The following is a 24766-nucleotide window of genomic DNA, read 5'->3' as shown; positions in this document are numbered from 1 at the left end:
CAAAGTCAGGCCTGTATGCAATGTCTCACAGATTTTGGCATCATCTGTCCATGGCATTGCATACCTTACATTCTGGCTGACTTCAGCAATACTGCATAATAATAAAAACAAGCTGACTCTGGGGAGAAACAAGCCAGGAATTGACAGACACCATCCCAGACCGGCCAGCTCTGTGCGTTGCACCATTTTATTGAACATAGTTAAGTTAGTTTAACTTACAATGGTGGAACTGTGTAAAATAAAAGCATCCCCTAATGATTAGAGGATGCATTTATTCATGATCACAATTATTGGGAAGTGCTTACATATTATATTAAAGCTGTCTTAGGGCTGAAATATCAACTCTAGAATAAAAAGTACAAAAAATACAGCATTGTAAAGTTAGGTTACAGTCTCTCTCACTCACTCATCTTCTACCGCTTATCCGAACTACCTCGGGTCACGGGGAGCCTGTGCCTATATCAGGCGTCATCGGGCATCAAGGCAGGATACACCCTGGATGGAGTGCCAACCCATCGCAGGGCACACACACACACTCTCATTCACTCACACACTCACACACTACAGACAATTTTCCAGAGATGCCAATCAACCTACCATGCATGTCTTTGGACCGGGGGAGGAAACCGGAGTACCCGGAGGAAACCCCAGAGGCACGGGGAGAACATGCAAACTCCACACACACAAGGGGGAGGCGGGAATCAAACCCCAACCCTGGAGGTATGAGGCAAACGTGCTAACCACTAAGCCACCGTGCCCCAGAGGTTACAGTCTATAATCCAAAAATTTGAATGTCTCTAAATTCTTCTGAGTCTGTAATATTTTCTATTAAACTTTAAAATTGAACTTCTATGAAACAAACTTCTTACAGCTTCTCCATCTCATCTATTTTTATTCACGGCTGCCATAAAGATGAACAACCAAATGGTGTTCGAGTGGACAGATCAATGAGCAGGAGCTATTCACTTGAGGTTCAATTATAAAAAGCTTACGATATGAGAATTATGGCACTTAATGGACTGTCTAACTTTTTATTCTGTATTTTCTAATGATCCTTGAATCATCATACCTTCTTCTTCTCCTCCTGAATCTTTTGAACCTCTTTGCCTTATTGTATTATATCACCCTAAAGTTTTGCACAACAGGACACCTGCAATGTTGTACAGCTTTCTGCTACACTTTTAATTTATCTTAAAATATGCACAAGCTTATTAAATTACAGTGAGATATTTTTGTGTAGGTAAAAAATAGCTTCTCTCTCTACATATATATATATATATATATATATATATATATATATATATATATATATATATATATATATATATATATATATATATATATACACTATATTGCCAAAAGTTTCTGGGACAACAGCCTTTACAGTACATGCACATGAACTTTAATGACATCCCATTGTTAATCTGTAGGGTTTAATATGGAGTTGTCCCACCCAGCTATAACTGCTCCAACTCTTATGGGAAGGCTTTCAACAAAGTTGAGGAGTGTGTGTACTGTATATGGGAATTTTTGACCATTACGATTAGAAATGCATTTGTGAGGTCAGGCACTGATGTTGGTTGAGAAGGCCAACTCATTGTGTCCGCTCTAATTTATCCCAAAGACGTTCTTTTGGGTTGAGGTCAGGACTCAACACCAGACTCACTCATCTATGTCTTTATAGACCTTGTTTTGTGCACTGGTGTGCAGTCATGTTGGTACAGGAAGTAGCCATCCCTTGGGCGCAAAGTTGGGAGCATAAAATTGTCCAATATGTCTTAGAATTCTGATGCATTAAGAGTTCCTTTCACTGGAACTAAGGGGCCAACCCCACACTATAATCCCCTCTCTAGCAAAATTGTAAACTCTTCCAAAACAATGCAGTCAGGCAAGTAACGTATTCCAGAGAGAAGCATGATTCATCACTCCAGTGAACACATCTCCACTGCTCTAGAGTCCATTGGCGGCGTTCTTTATACCGCTGCATCCGACGCTTTACATTGCACTTGGTAATGTAAGGCTTGGATGCAGTTGCTCAGAAAGTTGGTGACTTCTGTGCACTATAAGCCTCACCTCTCTGGGATTTGGAGGAGGGTGTTTCAAAACATTTGGCAATATAGTGTATATATCTACTGTATATACACACATATGTGTTTCATGCTTTACTTATTTAATTGAACTAGTATTCATTTTCACTTTAATAATTATTTCCACATTGACTATATATTAAATTTGAGTATATTCATTACATGAGCTTATACATTTGAAGTGGAAATAACTTGAACTATATAATTTTTGTCTAGCATAAACTGTTAAAGGTTAATCAAATATAAGATTACAAAATCTTCTGAGATATTTCCAAGGTTAAAAAAATATTTTAGTTAATTAGCTAATTTTAAGGAATTATTTCTAGAAAGATTCATTTTCAATTAATTGGCAATAGATCAAGAACAGTTAAGGCTTGCGATTAGTAGAAATATCTACAAATAGGATTTAATAATCATATATTTAGTTTGTTGTAATCTTATCAAAGTCTGCACGAGATACATTTGACTATACTGATAAAATGTCATTATTTTGGATGTTGCTTTGGTCCATTTTGATTTTCCGAGACAGACAAAGCAAAGGTTGAGCCACCTTTCTTTGTTTGCAGACATAACAGTGATACTGTCAGTTTTAAAGGCACATAATAAAAGAAAAAGAAACATGGAGATGGAATGGGCCTCCTCTTTGTTCTCATGAGTTATTCATGTGCATTTAGAATCTCACCGTGTTTCACTCCAGTGAGGAAATCGTCTTAAAGAGATGCATCATTAATTCAGCTCTCCTCCTGACTAGGGGGTTAATTCATTTCACATTGCTTGACTCCTGGATTAATCCTGGATAAATGCCCACCCCTGCTCTTCACTGTGCTGGGGTTACCCTTGGTGTCAGAGGAAAGATATTCTCTGGTCCAGAGTTTCCCTCTCCTCCACATTATGGAGCAGGATCTTATCATATTTCAATTTCTAAAATCATTTGTGGAGATGCAACTATTCAGTGTAGATATACTAATGACTTATATGAGCTTATATGTACATTTGTTATGGTTTCAAGAATAAAAAGCAACCATGAACCTTAATTATGTAAAACTCAGGCAAAACCATGCTTATTTAATGTTAAGGCTCAAACTATTTTTTTTTTTGCAATATATAAATATATATTTTAAGACTTATTCGTTGATGAAATATGCACTCACCGGCCACTTTAATAGGTACACCTTACTAGTACCGGTGTGGTCTTCTGTGTTCGGCGTGTTGTGCGTTCAGAGATGCTCATTTTCATACTTCGGTTGTAACGAGTGGTTATTTGAGTTACTGTTGCCTTTCTATCAGCTCGAACCAGTCTGGCCATTCTCCTCTGACCTCTGGCATCAACAAGGCATTTGCGCCCACAGAACTGCCGCTCACTGGATATTTTCTCTTTTTCGGACCATTCTCTGTAAAGCCTAGAGATGGTTGTGCGTGAAAATCTCAGTAGATCAGCAGTTTCTGAAATACTCAGACCAGCCCGTCTGGCACCAACAACCATGCCACGTTCAAAGTCACTTAAATCACCTTTCTTCCCCATTCTGATGCTCGGTTTGAACTGCAGCAGATCGTCTTGACCATGTCTACATGCCTAAATGCATTGAGTTGCTGCCATGTGATATATATATATATATATATCATCATCAACAAATAGTTGAAATTATGGCTCTGGGATGTTTAAGTGTAACATAATTGCTCTTGCATATCTATTTGAACTGCCATGTTAGCTATATTGTGCTTGTAAAAGAATACCAAATTACCTACTGTACATAGTCACCATAAGCTAACTGATAAACTAAAAAAGAAATGTGCTCAGTTAGATTTAAAAACAAATATTACAAATATTTCACATTAAAATATTATGTTTCTTAACAAAACATAATTTCATAGCTTATACTAAGCTTAATTTAAATTTTACTAGGATGCTGGAACTATAACTATAGTATTAAATTAACAATTGAAATGGTGTTTTTGTGTCACACAATGTGTCTGTTGCAAAACACCAGTGGTGTGGATTCATTTGTGAGTTTAGTGTTTGATTTCATTCAGGGATTTGAAAATACAGGCTCAAATCATGTTGCTTACACAAATACTAATTACGTTACTGTTCACAGGAAACTGATCTGATATATGTATCTGAATTAAATAAATTCAGTGAGCTTGTTTTTTTCTTATTGTTCCTGCGAATCACTGGTGCTGCTTTGACATGGGTGACAATGGCTACTATTGAATCAGGATGAATTATAGTGTATTATCTTTTATACACCATCCATTCATTCATTCATTCATTCATTCATCTTCAGTAATTACTTTACCGACTGGTCAGTCAGTGGAACATTGGTGAAGTGGGAATACATCCTGGCTTGGATGCCAGTCCATAATGGTGTGCTATACACAAACTAATTCACACTTACAGTAAGCTAAGATTTGAGCTAATATAGGGAAAATTCATGTAGACATGAGGTAAATTCCCAGTAAAGCTAGCTATTGCATCACTTTGCCACTCTGAATGTCCACTAGCCTCTTCCAAAGCAGACATCTTTATACAATAAAGGCAAACAAAATGATTATGTTATTACTGGATCAAGTTATCAATATTTTTGCCAGTTTTAATAGGAATATGATTACAGTATATCTGTGATTTATTCATTGGGAAAACCTTTTTTATGAGCTCAGCCGAATCTGATGGCCTCTAACCAGAAGTCCTTTGTGCACTTCGTCCAGTATACCAGGGTCTGGAATTTCCCCTAAATGCAAAGTCCTGTGTACTGCAAATTCCTGTGACATACTTGAAGAAGTTTCTTTTTATAGATGTAGAAAGCCTTCCAGTATAAAAGCCCAGCAGTGGTTCTCTCTAAGAATTTTTAAATATACTATTGCAACCTTCATTCATTTGTTTCCAGTAAACATTTTATCTTGGTCAGGATCATGATGGATCTTGGGACTATCTCTGGTCTACTGGTTGCAAGGCAAAAATACACAGTGGAGGCTAGTCCATTATAGTGTAACATACACACACACACACACACACACACACACGCACAGACACACACTGTTCTTACAACACTGTTATTTTGCAAATTTATCTATCAATCAACAATTAAGTCGCCTAAAGTTATATTTTTCATTTATGCTGAAAAATCTTTATCGCCACAAATAATTTTATGATAGAAGTTCACTTTCGTAATTCCTTTCTACATCTCTGAAAGTCCATACTTATGTTCTTTTTGATCTGTTCACTGCACTGGTTAAGAGGTGAACAGGTGGTAAGGTGCTAGGGGCTTATGCTAATGAGTTTCACTCAAGACTAAGTCCTTTAGGGAGCATTAAGCCGAGCTTGGAATTAAATTTAAATGATGGCCAATTGCTTAATGTGGTACCGAAAGGACCATTTTTCCTTTTGTTTTAATGAGATAAGTTTTAAAATCCTCAGAAGGCCTGGAAACTGCATTGCATATCATCATCATCAGCCGAGGTTTATTCCAAAATAGTTTTACAAATTAGTGTCCTATTTTGCTAAAGCCACCAAGCCTGGGGTCTCTTATGTTCCACCTGATATATGATATGATATGATATGATATGATATGATATGATATGATATGATATGATATGATATGATATGGTGCATATCTAATCTTTAAAGTGTGATAAAACTATAAAGGTGTGTTTATATGATTATATACATACATACATACATATTTATTAATCAATTTTCTGTACTGCTTATCCTACACAGGGCGAAGGGGAACCTTGAGCCTATCCCAGAACATTTGGGACACAAGGGGCAGGACACATTGGATGTGTTACCAAGCCATTGCAGGGCACAATTGTGCTCACAATCACACACTATGGACAATTTAGACATGAAAATTGACCTTGAGCTGGAGGAAACCAGAGTAGGAAAAAAAATTTTGAGGCACAAAGAAACCATGCAAACTTCAGTAGAACCAGTAAATAACATTGATTATTTCTTTACCTCTTCTACCAGTAGACAGATTTAAAAAAAATCTAATGCATATCCTAGAAAGAGAAATACACAGAGATACAGCTATTAAAAATACTACCCGCACAATGTGTATAAGTCTAACCTATCTCACCCCAATCCATAGGGCAAAACAAAAAAGGCAATAATAATAAAAGAATGATAAGAAGAATTTAGTGAGGGGGGGGATGTCCAATCAGGGTTAGACACTGCAGAGAATATGCAAGAGAGTACAAGAGAAACAATAGCCATGTACTGGTAAGGTTTCCTCCAATGACTTGGCATTTTAAATAAATTGAAATACAGATGGCAGTCTTGAGGATTTCCAAAGAAGCAACTGGCTATTAAAAGTGTAAAAGCCAAAATATCTATTTCCTATAAAAATGATATGTTATATAGGTTATGATATGTTATATGTTATCATATTAAAATGTTATATAGGAAATCAGGCTATGTGTTCATTCTAATATTACTGCACGCAATATTATCCGAACTTACAGTATTTACATACAATATTGACACTGGTCGGTCTTCACTGTTTTTTGTTTACTCTTTTTTGTGTAATGTCTTTTTTGTATTTTGTGTATTGTCTTGTATCCTTTTGTCTGCGCTGTTTTTTGTCCTGCACTGTCTTGTCTGTCTTGTCTTGCACTGTTTGCACCAGGTTGCACAGTTGCACTTTATGTGGCTAGGACTAACTTACTAAGTCCTTAGCTCTGTCTTTGTTTTACTGTATGTAGCACCATGATCCTGGAGAAACGTTGTCTCATTTCACTGTGTACTGTAACAGCTATATATGGTTGAAATCACAATAAAAGCTCTTGACTTGACTTGACTTGATATAGAAGTACATCCAATGGCACCCTAAAAAAAGCTATACTAGTGCATCCATCAATTTTAATTTTAAGGATTGCAGACATACTTATAAAGTAGGCACCCCCGACTCTATGTAGCAACGGACAGGCAAAAGGCACGTGAGTAAATTACAAGAAGAGTAATGACGTCTGTCACAGGTGTCACTAATACTGGAATAGAATTTGGCTAGCCAAGCCTGTGAAAAATGAACTCTGTACAAACTTAAGATTTTATAAGACAGAGCTGGGTACATACAATATCAAGCTTGTATGTATCCTGTCTAATGCACGCCCAAAACCCCCAATACCCCAACATTTAATAGTAAAAATGAAAGTTTCAGCTGTAGTACAATGCAGCTAATCTGCTTGTGTAACATAATCCCTGACTTTAGTCTTTCTTCCTTTTTTTTTTGAAAATATATGAAAGAATAAGAGAGAAAGAGAGATAACAAGAGAGAGAGACACAGAGAGAGAGAGAGAGAGAGGGAGAGAGAGAGAGAGAGGGAGAGAGAGAGAGAGAGAGAGAGAGAGAGAGAGAGAGAGAGAGAGAGAGAGAGAGAGAGAGAGAGAGGAGAAATGTTGGCTGATTATACCATGCAGACAGAGATAGAATCCTCATTAACCCCGTTGTCCTTGGCCATTTTATTTTTCTAGAATCATTCAGCTTGAGAACAAGATGTGATCAGTGATGAAATTGAAATGAAGCATAGATTATCAGAAAATGAGTGAGAATTAAAAAAATTAAAAAGCTAGACTATGAAACTGAGAAACTGAAAGTCTATAAAACAAGGGGAATTACAATTATTAGTTATGTACTGGTGTAGAAAAGTATGCTTTATAGTAATAATAGTCAGGGTGAATCCTTGTATAACATTCATTCATTCATTCATCTTCTACCGCTTATCCGAACTACCTCGGGTCACGGGGAGCCTGTGCCTATCTCAGGCGTCATCGGGCATCAAGGCAGGATACACCCTGGACGGAGTGCCAACCCATCGCAGGGCACACACACACTCTCATTCACTCACGCAATCACACACTAGGGACAATTTTCCAGAGATGCCAATCAACCTACCATGCATGTCTTTGGACCGGGGGAGGAAACCGGAGTACCCGGAGGAAACCCCCGAGGCACAGGGAGAGCATGCAAACTCCACACACACAAGGTGGTGTGAGGCGAACGTGCTAACCACTAAGCCACCGTGCCCCCCCTTCCCTGTATAACATATCACCACTTATTATTTTTGTTGTTGTTCTAATGTGGACTGAAGTTACAGTATATTATAATATACAGAGTTAATTTATATATTTTTTTAGTTCCAGACTGCAATTTATTTTCTGTAGAACAACTTGACTCTTTTGCTCACTGCTACCAAGCAGACCCTTTCATTAGGAAGTTCTTGCAGCACCAGCAAGCCTATGTTTTTCTCTCTGGGATTTCTTTCTGTGATATGTATGAAAGTCTTTTAGTTCCAGCAATCCCCGGGGAACTAGTGATGTGGCTGCAGTCTGCAGTGCTATCGTACTCAGCACGAGTTGTTACTGCACACAGCAGTCTAGCCGAATCCACCTGGTGAGTACAATAATGCCCACCGCACGCTGAGTTAATATAATGGATAGATACAGTGGCATGCTTACTGAATCTACAGTAGTTAGGGGCAACTGGATACCTCATAATACTTGAATCCAGATAAAAGGTAGAAAAATACCACTAGCTAAATCTAAGACCTTCTTGATGGGCCAAGATGTGCATTAGGGAACAATCAGAAAGGTAAAGTTATCTATATAGCAGAAACATTAAGTAGTTTATATTTAAAGGTGTGGGGCACGGTGACTTAGTGGTTAGCACGTTCACCTCACACCTCCAGGGTTGGGGGTTCGAGTCCCGCCTCCCCCTTGTGTGTGTGGAGTTTGCATGTTCTCCCCGTGCCTCGGGGGTTTCCTCCGGGTACTCAGGTTTCCTCCCCCGGTCCAAAGACATGCATGGTAGGTTGATTGGCATCTCTGGAAAATTGTCCCTAGTGTGTGATTGCGTGAGTGAATGAGAGTCTGTGTGTGCCCAGGGTGTATCCTGCCTTGATGCCCGATGACGCCTGAGATAGGCACAGGCTCCCCGTGACCCGAGTTAGTTCGGATAAGCGGGTAGAAAATGAGTGAGTGAGTGATATTTAAAGGTGTTTCTTAACTTGCCCAAATCAAGATGTTGAATGTGGAGTAGAAAGTATCACAAATAGTACAAGTGGTGTGAAATGTTTATTTGTCACAGGTTTAAGCTCAGTCCATCCATTTATCCATCCACCCGTACCTCCATCCGTCCACCCATCCATCCGTCCGTCTGTCCGTCTATCTATCCGTCCATCCATCCATCCATCTATCCATCCATTTATCCACTGTAGCTCTTATCCAAAACAGGGGACAACCTGTATTGGGTACCACCCCATCACAGGGCACAATCACACACTACAGACAATTTAGATATGCCCATATTTAGAATTACCCTACAATGCAGATCTTTAGGCTGGGGCAGGAAACCAAAGGAAACCTCTGAAGCATTCTGAAAACATGCAAACTCCATACATGCAGGGTGGAGGTGGGACTCAAACAGAGAACCCTGGAGGGGGCTTTTAAAAAGATGGTTCATCTAATTATAAGCCATTTACAGATGAAAAAACATCCATTTTATTTTTGTCAGTAATTGGGGTTTAAAGTTTTCTGGAGCAATAAGTGTAGAATAAACTTTAACCTACACATGTAACTTGTCTGGTTATGTAACTTCACAGCTACACTGCTGGGAGCAGTAGAGAACTCTTACATGGCAGATTTTAGTTCCCTGGTTAGGGAGCTGCTTGTAGCAAGAATCTAACAGTAGATCATTTGGTATTTGAAAACGACTGAGCTGTCAAATGTGAGGCTCATGAGGCCACGGGTTATAGTATTAATGAAAAATCATGTATATTGTAAGATTTTAAAATAAAAATGGGGAACATGGAATATGTATTCATTTGATAGTTAGAGAATAATATTAAATGATAGCTTTATTCTCTTTATTCTCTTTTGTTTGTGTGAAATACCTTGAAATAAATATATGGAACCATATAATCTTTCAAAATAGCATTTTTATGGACCCATATCCTATATTATCAACATTAAAATGTACATAGACTAGCCTTTTTTAAAAAACATTGCTATGTTGTTGTTATACAGTACATAATACATAAAATTGCTCTGGATTGTCTTACTGAGTATAATATGACCTTAGAGTACAGAATGGTTTTGCAGTAGGTAGCTAAGCTTCGGTGACTGGTTTCCTCCTATCTACCTAAACACGACAGTAGGCGCACTGGTCACACTTAATTGCTTGTGTGTGTGTGTGTGTGTGTGTGTGTGTGTGCGCGTGTGAGGTGCTGCCTTGTGTTGCACTGATGTCTCACCCAGGTACATATACTCCCACATTGCGCTCATTTTTATTATTATTATTTTAAACATTATTATTATTATTATTATTATTATTATTATTAGATAAACTATTAACGGACATGTAAACAAAGCTTGATATTTTTACACAGAGTATTTTGTCTGTGTATATATAGCACACAACTGTTGTGTAAACATAATAAACGGTGTGTGCGGTTTAATAGAATCCGTGCATGTGTTTTGTACTACAGGTCTCTTCATGCGCACGAGCTACCTGAAGAGCACAAACACGCGCTCGCGACGCTGCGATACCGGAGACGCGGTACGAGCTGATTGTGTAACAGGCGTTTCTGCTCAATTTGACGTCCTTTTCGTGACCACCGATTGAAGGGGAGGAGTATATTCGACGGTTCAACTCGGTTTCGCGCTTAAAGAGGGAAAAGAGCGAGAGCGAGAGAGAGAGAGAGAGAGAGAGAGAGAGAGAGAGAGAGAGTGCTGGAGAGCTCGTGGCCATACTGCGCTTCATACACGATTAAGTCGCGAGACCGACCTGGGGCGCGCGAGACAAATATACCTCACGCGCCGCTTTTTGTTTTAGGAAACGTGTAAAGTTTTAAACGCATCAATAGAAAAAGTAGGAATTAGAATGAAGACAAAAAACAGGGATCAAAGCTTGTCCGACTCCAGAGAACTTGATGGATCCTACGACCAGCTAACTGGTGAGTTTAAAACTTTGTTTTGCATAACAATAAAACATGCAGTTTGAAATATATATATATATATATATATATATATATATATATATATATATATATATATATATATATATATATATATAGTTGCAAATCATGTTGCACAATGAACTGCATATTTTGTTGTTAGTGCGCATTTGGCACGCCAGCATGCTTAGATCGGTGTGGATGTATTTTATTTATTGGCTTTTGCTGACCTGGCTTCATACCACAGTTTGATGGTTCTTACACCTGTTAACATGTTTGTACAATCTGTACGAAGTAGTGAACATGCAAAGCTTTAACTTGGAGGAAGATCATCAGACGCACTGAAAACATGGACGGGTGCGTTCTAGATGATGGAGTGAATAGAAGGATGAAAGTTATCTTGTCAGGGAAGAGTGAATGCAAGAACTGTATACACTTGATACTTCAAAGGCAAAAGTACTCCAGTAGTCACAGGGTGAATAAAGTCAAGTGCAAGTGTTGTTGTCTAGAGTAACTGAAGGATGCTGTGCACGTGCTACTTCACAAGTCCAGTCAAGTCAAGAAGCTTTTATTGTCATTTCAAACATATAAAGCTGTTGCAGTACACAGTGAAATGAGACAACGTTTCTCCAGGATCATGAAGCTACATAAAACAAAGACAGAGCTAAGGACATAGTAAGTTAGTCCTAGGTACATAAAGTGCATCTGTGCAACCTGGTGCAAACAGCACAGGACAAAAGACAAGACAGTGCAGGACAAAAGACAGTGCGAGACAAGACAAACAAGACAGTGCAGGACAAAAGACAAAAAGACAGTGCAGGACAAAAGACAAAAAGACAGTGCAATACAAAAGACAAGACAGTGCAGGACAAGACAAACAGGACAGTGCAAGACAAAAGACAAGACAGTGCAGGACAAGACAAACAAGACAGTGCAAGACAAAAGACAAAAATACAGTGCAAAACAAAAGACAAAAAGACAGTGCAAGACAAAAGAAAAAAGACAGTGCAGGACAAAAGACAAAAAGACAGTGCAGGACAAAAGACAAAAAGACAGTACAGGACAAAAAAAACAGAAAGACAGTGCAGGACAAAAGACAGTGCAAACAAAAAATACAAGACAATAAACAAAAACAGCGCCGACAAGTGTAAATACTGTGTGTTCAATCAATATTGCATGTGCAGAAATACTGGGATGAACACAGTATTATAGCAGCAGTTACATGAGATATTGTAAAGTATTGTGCAAAACAGCAATCAACTGAAATGTGAGACAGCTTGTGCAAAGAGCAAAAACAGTGTGTAAAACAGCATGTTAACAGATTGATGGATGTATATTGGAAGAGTGTGTATATGGTGTAGGTCTGTGCAGTCCATACAGTTGATGTGTTAAGAGTAGAGACATTGGAGACAGTTTAGATAAGATTAAAGCATTATAGATTAGTGGACATGGATGTCCTTTTTTTAACAAGGGATGTAATAGTATCTGATTTAGGATATTGCTGGTGGTGGGATATTGTTACAATGCATGAATGAAACAGATGCGGTTATATCTTTGTGATGATGTGCAACAATGGAGGCATTTGTGTTGTTGAAAATGTGTTTTTTTTTTTTGTTTGTTTTTTTGCGTACACATTGTAAACCATTCTATTACAGCAGGAACGTTTTCTTGAAATGTTCCACAGATGAGGATATTCACAAGGCGATGTCTAGACGATTTAATCACGACACAAAATGTTTCCAGGAGATTTGCGACGCATACGAATTATTAAGAAAAACCTGCATTTTGTAACCTGAGAAATCTGTATCTATCGATTTTGTGTTCCTCAAAGCGTGATTTAAGTATGCCAGAGCTTCAGCAAATCAATTCCTTGTGCTCTGTATTTGTTCTATTTAATTATATATTATTCGTGTTACCATTATGAGCAGATTTTATGGTTTGATCTACGATAAATCTACGACTATTTATTTATCTGTATTTATTTATATGTCAAGAAATTAAGTTACGACTCCTGACAGATCCACGATTAACAAGCATAAGCATTTATGGCATGGGATTGTCAGTCTGTAAACATGCTTGCTTTATTTGCTTGAAGCAAACCATTCTGCCTTGCTATTGAGAATGGGGTGTTTGTGTGACTGCATCAGATTTTACTGCCTATAATTAGATTGGGTATAGTTACTCATCAGTTCTTTCACACACTTTCTCTTGTCATCTTGTTCACCTTGGTTTCCCTTATATTATTCTATTAGTCTTCTGTATTAAGATGTTTTATTATTATTATTTTTTTAATTCAGCGTTATAAGCATGGAACTGGTGTCAGGACATTATGATTATTATGATTTTATTCATTGTGTTAATAAAAAAAAAAAAAAAAATCAATGATGGCAATGATAGATACTGAAAGTAATGTCAGTGTTCTGCTGTAGGAAATGAAAAAGGAATATAATAGTTTCCAGCCGGACTATTTCTTATATACATATGCATACGTTCAGGCTACCTGGACAGTTACAGTTTAATTATCAGAACACAATGGAGCTACATTAGACATTTAGAATGGAGTAAATTTGCTAAAGGAAACGTTACATATTGCTATCAAGCACTATTTGTGTGGATTCCTTTGTTTTTTTTTATTTACAACATTTGCAACATTAGAGAACCGAAGGGACAACAAAAACTAGGGACTTGATAAGGACTACCAAGAAAAAAAGTTGGGAAGCACATTAAGAAAAACAAACGCTCGTAGAAAGAGTGGAGTCACAAAGCTTGGAGTATATCACCAGCTCCGTGGATTACACGCCAAGACACAGGTGAAACTCATGAACCATAGCGACTGATTCCTTGGAGACAAGAACTGCTGGTGACACGTGGATGGCGATAAGGGTCAAAAAGTTTGAGTAAGAATGAACTTGCCCACACCAGAGGTGTCAGGTGTACCCAATCAAACAACAGATGAAGGTAACAGGACTTACTCTGTGTTGCATGTCAGCAGATCAAGTCCATCAGGAACACATGCTGAGACTACAGGGTCATAAGGCTGGTTGTAAATCGCTAACACAGCAAGAGATCCCGACAGTACCTCACCTAGACAGCTGAACCATGAGCTAATAGTATTTTACTTGTTTCTTAGTTAGTTTAATTTGCTGAGATGGTAATTTGTTGTCAGTTGTACAAGGAATGCAGAGTAATGTTACCTGAGTTAATGTTAAAGTGTGTTATGGAGAATAATAATTAACAAACTGTTGTGAGGGATGTATTTCATTGGTAGACAATGTCAGAGCAGAGTGGCCAGGACCACAGGCTGGGGCAATAGTTAAAGGTGTGTGGCACTAACCTGGTCTTTAGTGTCATGTTAATAAAGCAGAGTAGAGAAAAACTCAATCCACAGTAATCCTCAGGTCTAATGCTATAAGGTAATACCTCCTTATTGGTGCTGGCCTTCTACCATCTGATAATTGGGTTTTCATACTTGTACTTAAAATGTAAAAAAAAAAAAAAAATCAGATAAGAAAGACAAATTAAGAGAGAGAACAACAGGGGATGGCCCGAGCTGAAGGACGAGGATACTGTATGTACAGTAAATGGTGATTACTAAACTGTTGTGGGGTTATACTGGCACTTGGCAAGGGCAATAGACCAAGAGCTGTTTAACACTTTTGTCCATGCACTCTGGGTGGCAAGTATGGCATTTCATCTCTGGTTATTATTATTATTATTATAATAGCCAATTGTGGGGGTCTGTGAGGTCATGTATCCAGCAGAATGCAGGTAGTTGTCTCTTTCAAGCTTTTTCATCTGTCCAATGATGTTACATTAGCAGCAGTTCATAAGTCTTCAGTTGAAGGCTTCATGTGGTTTATGATGCAGGTATCATACTTTGTCTTCCTAGCATACTAGCTATCTTGAGAAAGAGGAGAGATCTAGCAGTGACTACTGTATATGGGATTCCTGACACTTCACCAACTCTCTTGGTTAGACCTAAGAACATAATACAGACTTAGTCTTTCCGATCAGATCCTGTATGCACTGAACATCCCTTGTTGGTGATTATTCTTTGCTCATCAATATTGAATCCACTGCTTTAATGATCTGGACTGAGATTTCTTTTGAAAACATTCTAAAGTTTTACTGCACTATTCTAACAGCTCATTTGAATGAAAGAGCTCAGCATATAAAGAGGCCAAGCCTAGTTTGTTTACTATCTACTATTAAAGATATGCTCTAGAATTAAAGCTTCAGAAACATTTTATTCATAATTCAATGTTGTGTGTGTACATTATTTTCACATTTGTTTTTATAAAATGGTACAAACCCATCACACACTTCTACAGGCCAAGTTCTAACTCTATAAATGATATTTAAAACTGTACTGCTACTATGTCAGGATAATACTTAACAAAAACAGGGTTAATACTTTAGTGGCATGTTGGCACCTATTAAAACATAAGGCAGTTTGCCGGGAGGCGGGGCTTCTTTCTGAGATAGACCACAGACTCTGTACTACGTTTAACAATTATTAAAAACAGGCACGTGCAACCTAGCTAGCAGGTGAAGAACTCAAACAACAAAACCACCAGCTAATTTACTTTAAATTTGCAAGAACTACAGACTAATACAATAACAGGCTTAAATAAACCCAAAACCTAAGTCCACTTACAGTTCTCACGGACACGCATTTTATTAACTGGCTAGTTATCCTCCAGACAGTGACGGACCACGTCTTTCTCTCATTTTGCCCGTGTGGCGAGCCTGCCCGCTCGCGGTGTGTCCTTCTCCGAGATGCACTTGACGGCCTTTTGTGCAGCGAATTTTTAATTTTTTTTTTGGACGACCTAGTTAAGGCGGTAGGGTTTCCCAGCTTAGGCGTGCTGCCCGAACTGCAAAGTGCACAATCACCCACAATAATAAGTGTCTTTGCACTGGGGGATAAACCGGACTTACCAAGGCGCAGAGAAAACATGCAAACCACAGTTTTTTCACCGCAACCTTGTTAAACCATGTCTTCATGTACTATGCTTTGGGAATTATCATGCTGGAACAGGTTTAGGCTAGGTCCCCTTGGTACCATTCTTAATGCATCAACATACATAGACATTGTAGACAATTGTGTGCTTCAAACTTTGTGGCAACACTTCAGGGAAAACCCACGTGTAGGTATGGTATGATGGCCAGGTGTCCAAATACCTTTGGCAAATGTATGATAATACAGAATGGTGATAATATGATAATAAGCGTGAAAAGCAGCAGTCGAAAAATACAATCGTTGGACTTGCAAATAATGGGCTTGAACTTATCACTTCCTGCTTCAGTTTTCGTGGGAAAAGGGTTATTATGGTAACTGGCAGAACAGCTTATCCAAAAAAGAATAATTTAGTCTAAAAGAGCTTTGTACACCTCTTCTATATTAACCTATCAATTTTTGAACCAGCCTCAGGCACCAAAGTTTCAAAGAGCTGACATGTATTCATGTGCATGTCGTGATCAAGGCTTGTCTTGACAGCAACCAAAGGGGAGACATTTATGCCAGACACAAAGATATTCAATATTTAGTACTATAGTCTTAGATATAATCTAATCGATTGAATGATCAGACATGTCCCAGGTCAAATTCAAATATAAAATGACTGTTGTTTCTTTAACTTCTTTTAATCCAGAAAAGACCGAGGGACAAGGAGGAGGTGTCAGGCTCATATATCTGCCTTGAGTATTACGTCGAGGAACGTTGAGGACGTTGACATTCCTCTGGAGAGGATATCGATTGGAAACAGCGAGGAAATCCGCCTTTTACAGCACTTGCATCAGTATAATGTCATATTTTTTTTTATTTCTGCTTTCCTCTTACTCTCTTCTTCTCATGTCCTTATTGATTTCTCTCCAGTTAGAGTCTATGCATCATAAAAACTGTTTATTTCAAACAAATACACCATGAGAAGGAACGCGCTGGCTCGATTGTGCTGAGCTATTTTAGGAGCACTCAAAATTCTTACAGGTAGTAATCACTCCTTGGGTTTTCATCATGCTTAGCATCCACATTGTCCATGAAAAGAGAAACGCCATTCCTTGAAGTATTTTTAAGCAGAGTGTAGCACTGGTATAATGTTCATGTTAGGAGTAACGGGTATAACTACAAGAGCCACCGTTCAGTTTTGTACCTCAGGTGCGCAAATGTAGATGTTTTTTCTACTGGGCGTGCTTGGTGTATCTGAGTGTGTTCCTGGTGTTTCAGACATTCTGTTGCACTCCAGTGCATCGGGGTTAATCTTTTTTAGTTTTATTGCTTTATTTCTATTATTTATTTATTTATTTTATTTTATTTTGCACAGTAAGGTATCTCACTTCCACATTGTTCCCTTGCACACTCATGCCATACGCGTGTTGTTGAAACTGCCGTCATCAGATATCATAAAGGTTACACACACAGGGTACTTTACTTCCCGAACAGGGTACTTTACTTCCCGAGTACGAGCTGCGCCACTGAACTCGCACCTCTCAGATTCGGTACCTCACTGCACTTATTGGTCCACGTGACTGCTTTCATATTGCTCATTTTTCATGCGAACCCTACACCGTTTTAGACTAAACTACCTGAGTTAAAGCCTTCTCAGCCTATGCAAATACCTGTACTGACAGTATCGTGGCCGTGATGATATATATTCCATTAATCTAGTAAGATATTCACTCCTACACTCCTACACATGCGTCATAAAGTTTGAATTTGAACAGACACCAAAATTAAACCTGCGATTCTAATCACAGAAAAAGCACTTGGATAACGATCGACAATCGAATATCAAAGTCGTTTGCAAGGTCACCATATAATCATATGATATCGCTAAAAGTTTTATACCGGTGGTTTTCACATTACTTCAAGCAGACAGACAGACGTCAGTCCTCTTCTAACAAGCCTTAGAAGAAACGTGTACGCGAATCATCTGAAGAACTTCTTATTCTTTTTAACAAGTTCTGAAAATAACAGCGATTAGATAAGTAACATTTTCTGCACTGAAGGTGCCTGTAAAACCCACTCATGATGATATGGGCTCATTTCAGTTCTGTCATAGAAACGTATTTTTTTTTTATCATCAGATTTTAGTTTCTCGTTCTGTGCGCAGTACAATATCTCAGCGATGTGGGCTGGTAGTGTGAAAGTGTGTGTGTGTGTGTGTGAGTGGGAGAGGCTAGCATGACTCAGATCTACCTCTTCAGAGACTTCGGGTGCAAGCTGTGCACATGTGACAGGACTGACCTGTGTTACTTTAAGGTAGCGTGGGTGATGGCTGCCTTGCAAAGAAAAAAAAAAAATAAACCCTTGCTATTTGATTCAAACAGCACTCTAGAAATAGCTTGTTCAGAGCCGGTTTATTGCCTGCTTCTCCTTTTGTTTTTCACAACACGTTACACCACAAGCTCGAAATTCCAAAGTGAAGTTAAGACCCTGGACCACACTTAGACCACATTATTTATATATTTTCTTAGTTTTGCACACATTTAGTGAAAAAAAAAAAAAAAAAAAGGTTTCCTGAGCCGTATGGAAAAGTTTCTGAGATTTACATGTTTTTCTTTTTTTTTTTTAAGTTTAATCCACCTAGGGGCCAAAAGCATTATGTTGGTTTTTGTGTGTTTGTGAATTTCCTCCCATCCCCAAAATGACTCCAGCGCATGATGTCACGGTGAGTCATGACAACGTGGAGAAAATCTGACTCCTCACTCTTCCCATGCAGATTTTTAGCTTTCAGCTTTTCAGAATTCATGTTGCTACTGATATTTTATGGACGAGACGGGAGTACAGAAAGAAAGCAGGGGCAGAGCGAAGGAGCCTTCCTTCTCACTTTAAACACATCAGAAATAGTGTGAAAAACCTGACTATAATAATAAAGATTAGTGTAATGTCTTAAAATCTCTCGGTTGCTCATCGCGTGATCATGGCTTGTGTTCGGACTTTTGGAGGTTTTGGAGATCTCTGGCTTTAGCTTTATTACATTTACTCCCTTATCCAGAGTGACTTACATGTATTTCAATTTATACAACTGATGGGTTCGAGGGCAATCGAGGGTTAAGGGCCTTGCTCAGGGGCCCAGCAGTGGCAGCTTGGTGGAAGTGGGATTTGAACTCATGACCTTCTGGTCAGTAAACCGACACCTTAACCACTGTTACCACATCCCACATATCCTTAGAGTGATCTAAAAATGTTACTGACCAGAAGGTCATGAGTTCAAATCCCAGGTCCACCAAGCTGCATCTGTTAGGAGCCATTTGAATTAAAAATCTGATAAACTACAATGGCGTCCATCTCGACTCACTGTTTGTGACACTTTAATGATCATGATGGATAAATAAGGAGCCATTTGAACAAACTCAGCTGTAAAAACAAAATAATAATAATAATAATAATAATAATAATAGGGGGGCACGGTGGCTTAGTGGTTAGCACGTTCGCCTCACACCTCCAGGGTCGGGGTTCGATTCCCGCCTCCACCTTGTGTGTGTGGAGTTTGCATGTTCTCCCCGTGCCTCGGGGGTTTCCTCCGGGTACTCCGGTTTCCTCCCCTGGTCCAAAGACATGCATGGTAGGTTGATTGGCATCTCTGGAAAATTGTCTGTAGTGTGTGATTGCGTGAGTGAATGTGTGTGTGTGCGCCTGAGATAGGCACAGGCTCCCCGTGACCCGAGGTAGTTCGGATAAGCGGTAGAAAATGAATGAATGAATAATAATAATAATAATAATGTAGCAGTGATCGATACACACAGGCAGGCATCATATAACCCACCAGCTAGCACAATACACCCGTCCTACAGCATCATGTATTTTATGTATTCAACCCTGTTCTAAACCAAAGACACTTCAGTAGCCTTTTGAATTCTTACAGAATGATACAAGATGCTGTATTGGACACCTTACACTCGCTGTTTGTGACACTTTAATGATCATGATAGATAAATAAGGAGCCATTTGAACAAACTCAGCTGTAAAAACAAAATAATAATAAAAAAAAATAAATAAAATAAATAAATAAATAAATAATAATAATAATAATAATGTAGCAGTGATCGATACACACAGGCAGGCATCATATAACCCACCAGCTAGCACAATACACTCGTCCTACAGCATCATGTATTTTATGTATTCAACCCTGTTCTAAACCAAAGACACTTCATTATTCCTTTTGAATCCTTACAGAATGATACAAGATGCTGTATTGGACACCTTACACTCGTGTTCCTACCGAACAGTAAAGAACCTCCATGTGCTTCCTGTAAAACAAGAATGATCCTAAAGCTATCTAAAGATACTGAAGGACCGTCTTGCTCTTAACAATACCAGACAATGCTTTTACTTAGAAAGTTCATGGTTAGAAGTCTCATCAGGACAAATTGTAGAATTCTGATTGAGTATTAAAGTGAAGGACTGTATGTACATGCTGTGGTTGCACTTACTGTATCTAGTTAACTGGCTCCTGCTTTATATCATTCTAGTGACGCTTTATGGACAGTTAGTTCCGTAGTTATAATTTGTCCACCTAGGAGAATATCATCTGTCACCGATCATGATTTCTGACCATTGTAATACCCACTTGCGTCATCCTATCGCCCAGTCCTACTTCCCGCACCCTCATCCCTACGCTCTCATCGTCTACAATTCCCTACAGGCATGTTTAATGGTGCATTCCCACAGCAGCGCTTTTGGAAAACCGGCGATCATCTTCGCACTTTGTTTCAAGAGCCTGCTGGGAATTTTATCTCGTAACACTCGAGAAAGCAGGTACTGCTGAGAGACAGAAGATGCTTCAAATGAAGGCGTAAACATTCATTTCACCAGCGTGATGGGAAAGAATCGAATGGCTGCTGGTTATTGCTGACATGGGACCCCGAACCACTGGCTCGGTGCGTCGCTGCAAGGTTTCTACTTGCATTTGCATCTGTTATTCTTCGTACTGCTTTGTATGTGATGGTCATTACAACAAACAAAGCCTGATAAAATGATGTGCGCCCTTCAGCGAATGTAATAATGCGAAACTCAAACGTAGTACAAATAAGTTCTGTGAAAGGGGATGCAATATATTTAATGCGTACAAGCGCACATCCTTTTACTATCTATTCATCCATATTGTGTAAGACTTAAACTATACTGAGTCACAAGGGTTATATCCCAGGGGATACTGGGGACACTCTGGACAGGGTGCCGGTTTATCCTAACCCTAATCTCACCCTAATCTAACCCTAACCTAACCCTAGGGTGCGGGTGGGGGTGGGATGTGCCAGGGGCACTCAGTCTTATTTATCAGTAAAAAGAATAATCATACAGAGTATTGTTTACATAAATCTTCTATATCTTTATACCCTCAAAACAAAACAAATCTATTCTATATATTGAACAATTGATCAAAGTGAAACGACTTCCTGTTCTTTTTACACTTTTACAACCGCGAGTCTGGGCAATTTATTCAAACAAAGCGACGTGTAAGCACCGCACATTAATAATTGACAGAAGCTCATGTTTCACTGCTTTCGCCGCACCTTCGTATTTGGATTAATTGCGGATAATTTCTCAGACAGTGACAATACTAATGGTGCGTTTAGTGTTGCATTATGGATGATTCCTAAAAAAAAGAAAAAGAAACATAACAAATAAATAAAATAACAATAAAATAGTTTCTTGCAATTTTCCTCATGTTAAGACTAGTATCTGTTTGTGAAGTAAGTGATTATTGCCCTCAGGCATGATTTAGTTTGTTTGAGTGCCTTTAAAACAGCATCACATTTATTTTTTTTATTTTTTTTTTTAGGTTTTTGAATTGAATTTTGTAAAGACAGAAACAGGACTGTTTTGGGTGAATGGTGGCACTTTAGAACTGGACAAACTCTTTATCAGTCAGTTCCTAGGTCTCTAATTTCCCACTGATTGGATTTTACTAACACATCAGCTGTCTGAAATATTTATTTGTATTAATATTCTTTTTTTTTTTTAGTGACGTGACATACGGCTAAGTACGGTGACCCATACTCAGAATTTGTTCTCTGCATTTAACCCATCCATAGTGTACACACAGCAGTGAAAACACACACACACACCATGAACACACACCCGGAGCAATGGGCAGCCATTTATGTTGCGGCGCCCGGGGAGCAGTTGGGGGGGGTTCGGTGCCTTGCTCAAGGGCACCTCAGTCGTGGTATTGCCGGCCCGAGACTCGAACCCACAGACTCTCAGACTCTCTAACCATTAGGCCACGACCACTGAAATCTCCCATCATTTTATATGCACCATTTCTGTTTATCTATAAACCAGAGAGCTTCTTGACGTCGGTATAAAAGACCCACAAATCTTTCAAGTGTTTTTGAGAATAGAAACCTTTATTTTGTCAAGTATACATTACAGAACAGTGGAATTCTTTCTTCACATCTCCCAACGTGTTGGGAATCAGAGCACAGGATAAGCCATGATACAGCGCCCCTCGAGCAGGGAGAGTTAGCAGTGGTTGGTAGCAGCTTGGCAGTGCTTGGGCTTGAACCTTGGTCCTGCGATCAACATGGCAGAGTCTTAACCACTTGAGCCACCAGTGACCGATGTGTTTGCGTATCCAAGCTTATTATCTAGCTGGGGTAAGAGTGCAGAGTCAGTCATGGTGCAGCAACCATGGAGCAGGTGAGGCTAAGGGCCTTGCTCAAGGGACCGACATTGATAGCTTGGCAGTCTGGAGCCTTGAACACCAAGTAACTCATCAGTAACCTAATGCCTTGACTGCTGAGCCCTCACATCCTCATGTCCACATGTCCTCATGTCCCCATGTCCCCTTGTCCCCATGAATACAAGGTTAAAAGTAATTTTCACACTCAACAGTTTTTAAAATTGACTTTGGTAAACTGCAGCAGGCACCGAATCACCAAAGCTGAATCGGTGATGACTGGAAAAACTTTTAACTGTTTAACAAACTTGTCCAGTTTTTGTGATCAGTAGCACTGCTGTTCCTAATAAAGTGGCCATTGCGTGTGTGTATTCAGATGAACCGTGATGTGTTTGATTGCCACCAGCCTCTTGTTGCTGATCATACTGTATGCATTCCTTCATAACCACAATTTACCACCGTCTAATGGCTCCTTCCAGCATGATGCTCCATGTCACAAGGTAAAAAAGAAAAGTCATCTCAAACTTGTTTCATGACCATAACCAGTGTTCAATGACCTTCCCAGTCAGTAACTCCAGTGAACCTCTGACATGTGGTAGAACAGCAGATGCTCAGTATGAATGTTTATCCAAAAAAATCTGCAGGAATTGCATGATGCAATCATAACAACATGGTCCAGATTCTGAGAGGAATGTCTCCAAAATCTTGTGTAATCCACGGCATGATGAATCCTAGTGATATACGACATAGTGCGAAATGTATTTCATGCTATATTTCTGTAAATCGTATGTTTTCTAGACGTGAATCTGTAGAGAGAGAGGTGTGCTATTGAATGACACCCCTTAAGGAAAAATAGCACATTAGTGTTTGTTAGACATTATCTGAAGTGACTGATGGCTCCAGTGGAGGTGTCACTGTTCTACAGTTTCCTATTTTTTTTTCTTCTCCTAAATCTGAGAATCAGACTTCACTGTTTGTTTGCAAATTCCTCAAAGACCGTGACTCAGATTTTTTGTTTATCTTTATTCTATGCTTGTGCTCCAATGCATTTGAATATAAATAGCCTAAAGCATGTAACTCTTTCCTGTAGGACTTTAGCAAAAACTATAATAATTCAATGACTTACTAGCCACTTTTGCCCCTTTTCCACTGAGGCAGTTTGAGTGCTGGTTCTGAGCCAGAGCCTAATATAAAATCAGTTCTTTCTTTTTCGACACCAAAAGCACCGGCTCTGAACCAGGAAAAGTGGTTTTAAGTAGCACCAAAACATAATGGTTTAGACTTAATAACCGCTTGCGTCAGGGGGTTGGGGGCGGGGCTACTGTGACCAACAAGACAAAACGTTGACCAACAAGAGAACGTTGTTAGCGCCATATTTATATCATTTTAAATTAGGATTTGCCACGTTTGGATGCCAATGTAGATTCGCAAAGCCATGAGCATTAACAGTAAAGCAACATCCGCCATTGTTGATGTTGTGTTTGCGGCTGCTGTGCTAAAGTTGCTGTATAACGTTGTATACAGTGACGTAAGACTCGGCTCTATGATGGCTCTCTAGCCCATGGAAAGGCAAACCGGTTCTTAGAAGGCTCGCCAGTGGAACCAACTTCGAACAAGCACCAGCACTAGCTCTGTACCAGCACCCGGTTCTTTCTGGTGGAAAAGGGGGCATTTGAGAATTTTTAAAATCATACGATTTTAAATATGATTTAAAGTCATACAGTTTTGTTTTAGCAAAATCAAAATCTCACTGAATGAATGAGCTGCGTGAGTTGTTCAACATTCCGGATTTATTTCTTATGTTATGATGTGCGTATTAAGTAAAGAAGTGTAGTCATGCCTGAGTACCTCCATATAGCCGGAGCTTAGTTTCAAACGATAGCAAAAAGGAAACATATGGACGTGAAGAAACGCAGTCTTTACACAGTCTGTTTATAGCCGCTCTGGCAAACAAATCACATTCGTTGGCAGGCGATTACTCATTAGCCGAGTCGGATTTCATTAGCGTGACAGGATTTTCTTTGACTGATAAACTCCAAACTGCTGAACTGCTAAGAACTAAAAGGTTTATTTATTTATTTATTTATTTATTTATTTTATT

The 24766-nt window shown here is 38.9% G+C and overlaps 1 protein-coding gene across 2 annotated transcripts in view; it reads left to right on the top strand.

The window, feature by feature from the left end:
* Window positions 1–10852: 10852 nt before the first annotated feature.
* The window catches only part of LOC132841810 (Kv channel-interacting protein 2), a 195523-nt gene continuing 181609 nt past the window's right edge, over window positions 10853–24766 (top strand). The window contains exon 1 of one of the 2 annotated variants that reach the window (XM_060864352.1): window positions 10853–11038. In XM_060864352.1, coding sequence (XP_060720335.1) covers window positions 10966–11038 — 73 coding nt within the window. In that variant the 5' untranslated portion in view covers window positions 10853–10965. The remainder of the gene's footprint in view (window positions 11039–24766) is intronic. The other variant, XM_060864351.1, reaches the window with a different exon arrangement.

Source organism: Tachysurus vachellii, chromosome 2, assembly GCF_030014155.1.
Source record: "Tachysurus vachellii isolate PV-2020 chromosome 2, HZAU_Pvac_v1, whole genome shotgun sequence".
Lineage (NCBI taxonomy): Eukaryota > Metazoa > Chordata > Actinopteri > Siluriformes > Bagridae > Tachysurus > Tachysurus vachellii.
This window is presented reverse-complemented; position numbering and strand designations above follow the sequence as displayed.